A 12,114-nucleotide genomic window follows, 5' to 3' on the forward strand; every position below is an offset into this window, starting at 1 on the left:
AAGACACATGATGTAAGTGACCTTGATCATGGAATGATGGTTACTGGTTCAGAAACAGCTGCCCTCCAGACTATGGCTTAAACAGCATGAATCTATGGATTCTTCATGCATTGTTTAAGTGGTATAGGCTGGCTGTGATTACGCAATGCCAAATTAGCATTTTTTGAATGTCACAGTATTCATAGACATTGTTGCTCACTATATGTATCACTTTATGGCCACAGTCAATTGCATACTGGTTCTATAAAAATGACAGTTAGTCCTGTTTACTCCCACTCCTGTGGTCTGCATAATTCCCAAATCACAATGCAGTAGAGCTTAAAAAGCTGCAGGAACTGCATGATGCTTTCCAGTTAGCACACGCTAAAATCAATATAGAATGTTTCTAACATATTATTGAACCTACACCTCCATGAATTCAGGCTCTTTTAAAGGACTGATCCAATGCTAGATAGGTGTGCCCAATAAATTTGTGTAATCTAAAGGAGTTGAATCTCAACCCATGGAGAAGAGTATCCATCCATCCATCCATTTTCCAACCTGCAGAATCCGAACACAGGGTCACGGGGGTCTGCTGGAGCCAATCCCAGTCAACACAGGGCACAAGGCAGGGAACCAATCCCGGGCAGGGTGCCAACCCACCGCAGGACACACACAAACACACCCACACGCCAAGCACACACTAGGGCCAATTTAGAATCACCAATCCACCTAACCCGCATGTCTTTGGACTGTGGGAGGAAACCGGAGCGCCCGGAGAAGAGTAAAGAAGGTAAATTGAGGGCCTCGTCGAAATTGTCCTTGAGAACTCGAGGCTGTGAAGAAGAGAGCAACCAAGTGCATCAGAAGACTTAAGGACATGTCATACTCTGACAGAGTCAGGGAGTTAAACTCATTTAATCACAAGCAGAGAAGACTGTTCAGACCTAATCCAGATCTTCAAAATTCTCAAAGGCATTGGTAAAGCAGATCCAGCAGAATGTTTCCAGCTGAATAGTGAATCATACACTCAAGGACATCAGAGGAAATTAAGGGCAAGTGCATTTAGGACTGAAGAACTACGTTACACAAAGAGGTGTAAGAATCTGAAAGAATATACTGAGCTATAAAGTTTGAGCAGAAACCTTTACAACCTTTAGCAAGTGTCTAGATGAGATATGAGTTTGTCAGATTTCTTATGTTCTGTGTTCTTATTACCAAACCCAAAGCTGGTAATCAATGAAATATCATACACATTCATTTCCACAATAGCATTAACCCCTGAATCACTGATTCATTTTTAAATTGATAAATTCACTGATTTTAACCGTTATATCTGAAGTTTACTATGAATGAATGTGCGGTGCTTGTAAAACCCAGGTAAGAAGAGGATGAGTCAAAATTAAAGTTAGAAGCAGAGTCTTTAGAATTTTACCTGCAAGAACAGTGTTTCAAAGTTTGTTTGTTTTTTTCTATTAATTTTCTGATATATTTTATGTATGAAAACTTAAACAATCATGATGGCTAAAGCTAAGAATTACCAAGTGTCAGTTCAAACCTTAGTTCATAATAATTAGTAAAAAATAAAAGTTTCCATTTCCTGACAATAAATAATCCTTTTCAGGGTTGCAAGGACCTGAAGCCTATCCTGGCAGCACTGGACTCAAGACGGTAGTAAGTCCTGCATTGATGAAAAATCCAAGCAGACATGGTCATAATGTGTAAGTAATTAAACAATATTAATAAGAGGGAAAGCAGACATATGTTATAATAGGGGTCAGCCCAGATGAGGGCAGCAGGAAGTCTTATGTTATGCTTGGTGCCCTGTCCCATACCCTGAAGCCATGCAGGATAGCTGGCTTCACTGGAGGGTTTTCTGACAGACAAGCTCTGTGCTTCCAAAGAGACAGGAGGTGACCCCAGAAATCCATACAGTCTGGTGATTAAAAATGGCACACATCCAGAAGGCCAGTAAAGATGGACTTGGGAGGATAGCAGAACAAGCGTTTAGCTGGTGGGAGGTAGTGAGGCCAGAAATGTTTCAGAGAAGGTGTGGCAGTGAAAAAAGCAAGCATTTTGGTATTTTTTTTACAAGGTAAATTTCTGTATATACCCAGGGATATTTATCCAGGCTAATTGTTTTGCTCCTTATTCAGGTAATAGGAGCAAAAAAGAAGTACGGAATGACTCAATATAGTACAGTAATGAGGTATTAGATAGGATTATCTAAGCAAGAATTGTCCTAGCTTTGCAAATTAGGATACCAAATTTGTTGTATTGCACTAATTAACTATAAGGTTGCATTGACAGTTATACTGATTTAATACATGATACTCACAGCTTGAACTTGGAGCTGCAAATCATTCTTCTCTTGAAGAAGACTAACCATCTTCTCTTCCAGTTCTTTTCTGCGAGCCTCTGATTTTTCAAAAGCCTCTTTGAGCTTCAGGAACTCCTCTTTCATATTTGCCATCTCCTTCTCAGTCTCCGCTGACTTCAATAATGGCTTAATCTTAAAGTAGAGTTTCATCCAGGGCCAGTTTTTAACACCCATGAAAGCACGAATGTTCCACTGAATCACCTGTAAAGCATCTCTATAAAAGAAAAGCAGACATGCAGTCTACGCATTGTAGTGACACCTGGGTGTCAGGTTAAATTTAAAATTCCATACCTGATCAATAAATTACTGACCTGCGTTCTACAATCTTCTTGTACTCTATTCTAGAGAGGACACCACGAGACTGGGCCTGAATTCGAGTGATAATTGCAGACAAGCGGTCATCTCTCATTTCCTCTAGTTGACCCAGTAGACCTGCCTTGAAAAACACCTAGAAGAGCAAATCCAAAGAGCAAATTGAACTGTTTTTTATCATGCTTACTTGACAAACTCCCCTTCTTTAACCCTAGTCAGGCCTACTGTACCTTGGTGTGTCCAAACTTGTACTGATTATGATCAATGTCTAAAGAACCTAAGAGTTTCTCTGCTCCTTTCTTGCTGTCTATGAACTGACCCTCTGGAATGGCCGCTGGGTTCAGAATACGGTATCTGTGAAGTGTTAATGGAAGAGGTTTGGTCTTCTTCCTCTTTTTAACATGGAGTTGGGATGATGGTCAAGTCAAAATGCTCTTACCTTTGTTTGAAATCCCCATACAATACTCTGTTGGGGAATCCCTTTCTGCAGATTCTGATGCCTTCCAGCACACCATTACAACGCAGCTGATGCATCACCAGAGGGTTGTCCATCTCTCCTGGGGCTTTCCGCTCATTGGGGATGAGGCAGCGTACAAAATGAGGATGAGTTGTCTTCAGATTGGCCATAAGTTTATTCAAATTTTCCTAAAAATAAAGGATCACAGTTTAGTTGAAGTAAGAATTTTATTAATGTCAATGATCAAACAAACTCCTCTTACCCTGTGCAGTGCAGACACAGTCTGGAAAGAGGAGCCCTTTTTCTTGCCTCCTTTACCCTTTCCACCAGAGTCACCTAAAATTAAAGATATAGATGACTTTATCCTCTTCCAAATGGCCATTTCACAAATTAAACTGAGATATTGATGTTATGTTTTGTTTTTGATTCATTTGGAGATTGCAATGTTTTGCCTCATATGGATTTATAACAGCAGTTTTGTCAATTGGAGACTCAATTTCTGTGATAAAATGGCACAAGGTTCAATCAGTGGTTAGTGTTAAAAGTTTGCTGCCTAATTGCACCAAAGCCTCAAATTTAGCTTACACTGCTGTCCATCTGCACACTCCTCCTGTGGTTAATATGACATACAGTACGTGATGTTAGCCTGGCAAAGCTGAATTACTCCGGTGTGTGCAGTCATGAGTGTAATAAGCCTGTTTTATGGTGTAGCCTGATCTAGGCTACAGTAGCTTGGTAATAAGAAGCAAATAATTATAAATTCGTAAGTGTAAAACAAAAGTATTTTAGGGTGATTAGATAGAAATAGTATTTTTTTTTCTCAATTTACATTTTTATTGTACTGCCTATGATCATATTACATGTTTTTCACCCCCAATTTTATGATTTTAGGCCTATACCAAAAATATGCATTGAGTTACATGTTGTTGACAGAAATGTGATAAACTGCACATCTCTCCTTGGCCATCGTTGCTAAGCAACCAAAAGAAGCCCCTGGCTTCTGTGATAGAATGTTGCAGAGGGGCTTGCATTTAGGATTATGAAGGACTGGTGAAAGAAGGCCTGCTTGCCTACTCACCTGGATAGCCATGAATATACACTGGTGTCAAATAGGCAGATAGATCAAAACAGGCTAATATAACAAAATGACAAAAATACATACTTTTTTGAACTTTTATATAAGAAAGTAAAAATATGAGAAACTTGACAAATGTGAGATGATCCAGTCGATCAAGCATGTTTGAAAAACCCTAGCCTACATATAGTAACTTGCTACTTTGTTTGTGGTTTCCACCACCGTTTGTGTGAGGATGTATCTTCTTTTTCTGTCTTGAATGTCCTTCCCTTTAATTTCTGTCTTAATTTACAATTTCTTCTCAAGGATTAAGAGTGGGAGTGACCTCCTTCCACAACTAGCCAGCTGGGCAAGGTAAAATACTACTGCAAATCAGGATGTGAAAAAGTCAAGAATAGTAGCCATTATAGAGCAGAAATCAAAGCCAAAGTACAAGTACAGTAAAAAAAAAAGTAAAATCAAGAAAAGCAGAATTCAAGATTAAAGACTTTACGTCCACTGCATTTTCTTTTAAAAACACAGGCATTAGTTTTCATGTTCCATTCATTCTGACTTGCCATTTTTAATCACTGAAAATGCTCTCCAGAGTCATATACTTCTGAAAACACTGGTCCAACATTGCAATGTGAACAAGTGAAAATGTAAACTTTCAAAAACACAGACTTTAATCACGATTTGATTTGTATATACTAAATACAGGACCCTTCCCTGTTTGGATGCTTCTCTTTACATCTCATTCCCTGATTGGTCACCCTTCACAGAAGAAAAACATATTCCAACATAGCTGACGTAAAACAGTTGTGTTTCATGGTACTTGTTGTTTTGCTTACCTGTATGCATCTAAATTGTGGTTTGTACACTTTGAATGCCTCACACATGCAAAAGGCAAATTATTTACTGGTTGCTACAGTTTTGAGATAAATCCAGTGGCCAGCATTTTTACTGTCTCTTCAAGAATTATTATTGCCGATGCAATCATGCCCAGCATAGGCAAGTGGTTATGTACATGCATTTTCAGTCAATGCGAAAATGCAAGTGTGGATGGAGATCATTTTTGTTTAAAAATGCCATTTTAAATTTAAACATAATAGTGTGGACATAGCCAAAGACTACACAGTGTAAGACACTGCCAATAATCGGTCCTCCCTTTTTAATTGTGATTGCTCCTCCAATCATGTGACCACTGATTATTGTTGCTAAGTAACGTTTTCCAAAATGGTGTGGCATGGTGCAGCTAGTACTACCCTTTGTTTTTCTTTTCTGTTTACTTGGTATTTCTTTGTTTGTCTCTGTTTTCTTAATATACTAGGGGGCTTCACTTGCCAATCCCCTCCACCCCTCTAAACCCCCCCCCCCCCCCCCCCCATCAGGGCGCGCTGAACAGCTCTGCATCAATGCATGCTAAGGTGATGCGGTTGGATCAGTTGCTAGCTTGCTGCTGCTGCTGCTGAGCTGCATGTTTTGCTTGTTGCGCTGCGCGTTGATCATTTAAATGCCTGTACAGCAGCTGTCCTTTTGTCTCACTGCTTTGCCTCGCGGGACGTTACAGTGTCTCTTGTGGGATGTCAAAGTATCTTTTCGAGAAGATCACGCAGGACGTTAAAGTGTCTCTCGCGGGATGTCAAAGTGTCTTTCCGAGAAGATCATGTCTTGACCCAAGATTTTTTTATTATAATAGAGAGACTAGGGGACTCTGCCCACTGCTTGCTTTGCTCCCCAACTCCCTGGGCGGGCATTACACACTAGCCACTTTGCGGCTCTGCCGCTCGCGTATGGGGAAGCGGAAGTACAATTTAAACAGATTGTTATTTTCATGGGAATTGTTACATATCCATAATAGACCTAACAATTTTACATTACTGTGAGTAATTAACCATAGTAAAAAATAGTAAAACGTAATAAATTGAAAGAAAATTATATTTCATGTTGTGTTAGAGGTATTCACTGCGTTATACATTTTCGTTCTGTTTGGCTTTGAAATGAACACGCAGATACTTTTTAAACTTACACTTTTACTGTAAAACTTCAGTAAAAACAATATTTGGAATTAACTTTTCATCGATATCACATTGAATTTTGCTTTCATGTTTGGAGTTACATTGTGTCAATGCAACGTATTACTGCCGGTGAGTGAATATCATTTCTTACTCTCTAATAAATTAATCGACTTTTTCAAATATTTGTCCCTGTGATTTGTTAATTGTCTTTGCAAAAGCTATTCTAATGGGAAACTGCTAACTTTTTAATACGGACGGCATATCAAGATCTCCTTTGGTGTCTAATGTTATCCACGGAAGATGTATTACATTACCTTTCTTGTTGCCTGTTAAAATTTTACATGTCAGAATTGTTTGACCAATTTTGAATGCAACTAATCTTGTCCTATTGCATAGCCCATCACTCATACATAAATTACACAATAACATTACGATACATCCTTCTTTCAACGGTAATTTGGCCGGTGGAAGACCGGATGGTGTTAATGGTTGTAGATATTTTTCGGGATATTGTAAGTTGATGTTTTCATCTTACGTACTATCACCACCGTTTCAGCATAGTCTATTGATCCGCATTTAACCAATTTGCCGTGTAACCGATTAGCAATTTTCACGTTAATTCGTTTGACTTCATCGTTTCTCTATGCTAGGATTTCCCGTGTACTCATTTCTTCTGTTGATTACCCTTCAGGATGAAATTCTTCAATAAGATTTGGACATGATAAGTCTTCTTTTATTGGGAAGTTAAAGTGAGGAAAACGTAAAAATTTATAAGAGCTGAGAGCGCAGGAACTGTGTCTGACAAAAGCATTCACACAAATGAGAGGTGAGAGGACCATGGGGGCCCTTAACCGTAAATGTTTGAGAACTTGAAAAAATCTCTTGGCAATAGTCTTGTCTTGTCTCAAAATTTTCTTTTATAATAGATAGATATATTTTTTATTTTGGTGTGCAGTATTTCAGTGTATGCTGTATTTCACTTCTGTTTTTTTGACTCTCTTTAACTGTGCCTTATGTTATCTGTTTTTTATGGTGTAATCGAGGTTCGCCAAAATATTTCATTAATTCAAGTTTAATTAAAAGCAATGAGCAATTTTTTTACTTTTTGTAGGCCATTTCATCACAAATGAATAAGGAATTGATATGCAACACTGGTCCCAATCATGCTAAATTAATTTTAAAAAAAATGCAATTTAGTATTTCTGTAGATGTTATTATTACAGTAACAGTGTACACATTTAGAATATACAGTATATTTTCTTTGTTCTTTTGGGAAGACAAAAGCAATTGCACATATTAGACACATATTTGTCTGTAAGGAAAGTAAGTATGTTTGAAGGATCCTCACTCCATGTACTGTATTTATTTGCTCTTACACCTATGTTATTATTTAGATATGCTTATTTTAATGTATTGCAACTGCGAGCAATGTAAATAATCTTACTTTTTATTAAATTAAAAAAATTTCAAAGCATGGTGTCAAGCAAATTCTGTCAGCTTTAGAAATTTTTTGGCAAAAACATATTCCTTTTTGTTTTTATATTTACCTTCTGAGAAGTCATGTGTTAATTGGTAAGTGTTGCTGAACTTGGTTTGGCATCATTGATTATCTTCTTACCTGATTCAGCTCCAGCGTAATTAGAAAACAAATTTGACAAAAGCTTAAGTGAAGACTTCTGGTAGAGTCCAACCACTGTTTCATTCAGGGGGTCTTTGTTCTTCTCCAGCCATCCAAGGATGTTGTAATCTACTGTGCCAGCATAGTGCATCAGTGCGAAGTGAGCCTCCGCCTTCCCCTTTACCACTCGGGGTTTCCCAAAGTTGTGGGACTTGCCCAGATGGTTGTCATAAAGCTTGGCTTTAAATGTCATGTCTGAAGCCTTCGGGAACATGCACTCCTCTTCAAGGATGGACATGATTCCCAGAGGCTGAAAGTTACAACATACAGTACATTATTTGATCAGTTTTTATTTTGCTTTTTTAGTTTAAATATATTTTACATTTAAAAACCATGATATGTGATACATACACTGTACATATATGCATGTATCTATTATTATTATTGTTATTATTGGTAACTTAATCAGTGTGTCTCTACTTCTAGAAGTTGTGCAAAATCCACAACTTTCCATGTGAGTCATTTTCAAATAACAGCTTGTTTCCATCACACTAATCTTCTTCATAAACAATTTAATCATGTTATCTCTTATTCTTCAATTGCTTAAACTGAAAATATTCCACTCCTTCAATCTTTCTTTAATTGTTCATGTTTTCAGTGATTCCTTACATGCACTCTTGCATTCGCAGACCCACTTAATCCAATTCATGGTCTCAGGGGGCAGAAGCTTTTATTGCAAGGTAGGAGCCAACCCCAGTTGAAGTGCTTTGTCCATCACAGGACCTATTCATACACACAACCTAAACCACAACTTAAATTTGAAAGTTAACGTAGTTATGCTATGCAATGTGTGGAATGTGGGAGAAAACCCACATAAATATAGGGAGAAGGTGCAAACGTGACAGAAGCAACAACTGGCCATGACATCTGAGCCCAGGATGCTGGATCCATGAGTCAGGGGCTCTACCCACTGCTTCATAAATGTAAAATGTAAGGAGATGGCTTTATTTGTAGCCTTCTTAGCATTACATTTACCCCAAGAAAAAATAAGTCAAAACTACAATAGGGAAAACAATAGGAAAGTCACCAGGCATATTAAAGAGTTTAGTGCCATATGCATCAGTCTCAGTATATGTGTCAGCATCTGATGACTAATTTACATTGTCATCACTATTTCTTGATTCAACTAATGGTTAAGTTTCAGTTTGTTCAAAACTAGTTTTAAAGCTTCTTATTTACATACTCTGTGTTTTGGTTGAATGCTCCAATCCACGCACGAATATTGTTGAATTACATTACAGTGGCAAAATGCATGGAAATATTCATAATTTTTTAAAGCATAACGTTATTTTAACCATTTGATGTCCTCAGAATACTGTCTCGAGAGATATATGGGCTTAACACCGTAAAGTGAAGTATTAAACTTCACCCGGAGTTTGACTTGGGCTTGACCGTAATTACATATAGCATTCTGAGCCCAAGTCATGCTCTTGGTTAACGCCAAGGAGGTTAACAAAGGCATGTTCAGTATGTGATCAAATGGAAATGAATTAAAATATTATACACCTTTGTATTGCATTTCAAACTGGCATGAGTATAGCATGTAATGTTGCATTGCATTTATGACACAAAAACAGTCAAAATGAATGCATTGTACAGGCTGGGTTGCACTTCATTTCGGCATGGATAGTCTTTCTTGATGTTTCATTTACTTTCTAATATAATGTGCCGTATTCTGTTCTATTCAAAATTTTATTGTAGTTCTTCAAATGTTACATTTTTACTGGTAAAAAATGTGCTATCACATATTAAATTATAAGGTTTATGAATTGATTTACCTATTTTTTGCAATCCATATATCAATTCATGTAAACAGTTAATTCAATTTCTGTATGAATTCCATTTATTTTACCAAAGTGAATATGTCTAAAATAAATGTACCTTTAAAGAACAACGGTAAATACTTATAATCTTTCAGGCAGGGCGATATGTAATTAATGTTCAACTGTAAATTAATGTACTATTGCATTAGTCAAGATAGCTTTGTAGCAAGAAATGTGGTCAAATCTGAATATGAACAACTAAATTCAGGAATATTAGACCAATTATATCTTCCATCGAGTGCCTGTTCATCTAGATTAAGTGCCTAATAATTTGTGAAACACATTTAAGGAGGCAAACATTCCAAGTCTCACCTTCTCAATGAGGTCAATGCAGGCCTGCAGGTCCATTCCAAAGTCAATGAATTCCCACTCAATTCCCTCTTTCTTGTACTCCTCTTGCTCAAGCACAAACATGTGATGATTGAAGAACTGTTGCAATTTTTCATTGGTGAAATTGATGCAGAGCTGTTCAAAACTATTGAACTGTAAAAACACACAGAGATATAGTAACACAAGTAGTCTTTTTACCAATTCCAATAAAAACAAACCCTAATGTTTTGCAATCCTGGAATATGATGACATTAGTAGAATGTTCATCGAAAGTTTCATTTGGCAACTGGTTCTTTACAGCAGCAGAAAAGTATTTTTTTCCCCTGGTTGCCTATTGATAGTGTCTTTTATGTCAAAACGCTACTGACAATACGCAGCAATACATTGGGTTCACGAAAATTTTTCGTTCTTTATAATATGCAGCACGTATACTCCCAGGATTTTTAATTTGCAAATCAATAAATAGTAGTACATTTTTCAGTACAATAACTAGCATATTTGTTTCCATATTTGCCACCAGTCATGTCCCCAGTTATCCATAATTCAATTAAAAAATGCATCCCATCTCTTAAATTATTGTTTCCTTCAATAATGCCATTTACGAGTGTCATTGCAATATTCACTGAGAGAAAAGATAAAAAAATATATACATTGAAAATATTACTATCAAAATGAAATGTAGATTTTGCAAATTTTTAAATAACATTCCAGCAGTTGAATATTTTTGCTTAAGTGTTTCATAATGCCAACGTAAAAAAGCAGTCTTTTTGAGATCACAGTCTCTCCTGCCTTGTAATTAGTGCAGCACTGTTTTATTTACTGTGTGTACTCACATCAAAGATCTCAAAGCCTGCAATGTCCAGCACTCCTATGAAGTACTGACGGGCCTGTTTGGTATCCAATGACTGGTTGATCCTCACCACCATCCAGTTGAACATTTTTTCGTACACTGACTTCGCCAGTGCTCCGATGGAGTATGACACCTGCGAAACCAAATAAAAGTCACTGCGGAATGAGATACAGCACAAAGAACTTGAACAATCATGCGAGTTAAAGTCACATTTTAGTTTCATTTGACTACTGTTCCTTATGGAGAAACTTCTGTATGATTTGATTGAGTATTTTCAAGGACACTTGACTATATCCTTGTTTGTGTAGAAGTCATCAAGGCCTGACCTTTTAACCCAAAGTGATACATGACTATTAGCTGATCCTTGCCCTCGAACAATAAACACAGCTTAATAAATTGAGGTAGTAAGAACATAAGACATTTGACAAATGAGAGGAGACCAATAGTCCATCAAGCTTGTTTGTTTAGATAGATAGATAGATAGATAGATAGATAGATAGATAGATAGATAGATAGATAGATAGATAGATAGATAGATAGATAGATAGATAGATAGATAGATAGATAGATAGATAGATAGATAGATGATACTTTATTAATCCTCAAGGGGAAATTCACAAGTAGTAAAAACTGTCCAGGAAACGAGCCCACATAAAAGAATGTGGTAGGAGTGATCAGAGAGATACAGAAAAAGGTAGAAAGAAAAATTCGTTCACAGAGCTGCTGGAAAGGCTGCCACTCACAGTGGCACCTAAAGGTACTGTTAATAGCTAAGCTGTCCAAATAAATCGTCCAGACACTTCTTAAAGGCTGTCCAGGTTTCTTATTCAGCTGCTTATCTGGATAGTTTGTTCCAGATTCCCACAACTCTTTGAGTAAAGAAATGTTTCCTGGTTTCCGTCCTAAATTCACTTGCAGTTCAACTAGCTCGGTCTGATTAGAGTAACAGTGAACTATAATAACGCACCAGTCCCAAACAAATGATGGCAGTTCATGAAGTACAACCATCCAGTTTGACTCCTTGTTTCTGACTGCTCATTCTGTTTCTAAGTGACATACTCTGTTTATCATTTCCATTTCTTACCTGTTGGACATTTTGACCTTTGGTGACAAACTCATTACCAACTTTGACTCTGGGATGACAAAGACCCTTTAAAAGGTCTGCAGAGTTCAATCCCATGAGGTATGCTGCTTTGTCGGCATCTAAAAAAGAAAAAGACTTGTTTCACGCTT

The 12,114-nt window shown here is 37.2% G+C and overlaps 1 protein-coding gene and 1 long non-coding RNA gene across 2 annotated transcripts in view; one reads left to right on the forward strand and one right to left on the reverse strand.

Annotated features, from left to right (window-relative positions):
* LOC114645819 (myosin-6) overlaps window positions 1–12,114 on the reverse strand; it is a 50,422-nt gene that overhangs the window by 24,598 nt on the left and 13,710 nt on the right. Inside the window, exons 11-19 of the mRNA XM_028793684.2 lie at window positions 11,966–12,084; window positions 10,865–11,014; window positions 10,014–10,184; window positions 7,819–8,128; window positions 3,391–3,464; window positions 3,111–3,316; window positions 2,902–3,025; window positions 2,671–2,807; window positions 2,318–2,573 (exon numbers count right to left, since the gene is read on the reverse strand). Coding sequence (XP_028649517.2) covers window positions 2,318–2,573; window positions 2,671–2,807; window positions 2,902–3,025; window positions 3,111–3,316; window positions 3,391–3,464; window positions 7,819–8,128; window positions 10,014–10,184; window positions 10,865–11,014; window positions 11,966–12,084 — 1,547 coding nt within the window. The remainder of the gene's footprint in view (window positions 1–2,317; window positions 2,574–2,670; window positions 2,808–2,901; window positions 3,026–3,110; window positions 3,317–3,390; window positions 3,465–7,818; window positions 8,129–10,013; window positions 10,185–10,864; window positions 11,015–11,965; window positions 12,085–12,114) is intronic.
* Window positions 1–12,114, forward strand: part of LOC127526572 (uncharacterized) — a 150,616-nt gene that overhangs the window by 20,405 nt on the left and 118,097 nt on the right. The window lies entirely within an intron of this gene.

The sequence above is a fragment of the Erpetoichthys calabaricus genome, chromosome 2, assembly GCF_900747795.2.
Source record: "Erpetoichthys calabaricus chromosome 2, fErpCal1.3, whole genome shotgun sequence".
Taxonomy (NCBI): domain Eukaryota; kingdom Metazoa; phylum Chordata; class Cladistia; order Polypteriformes; family Polypteridae; genus Erpetoichthys; species Erpetoichthys calabaricus.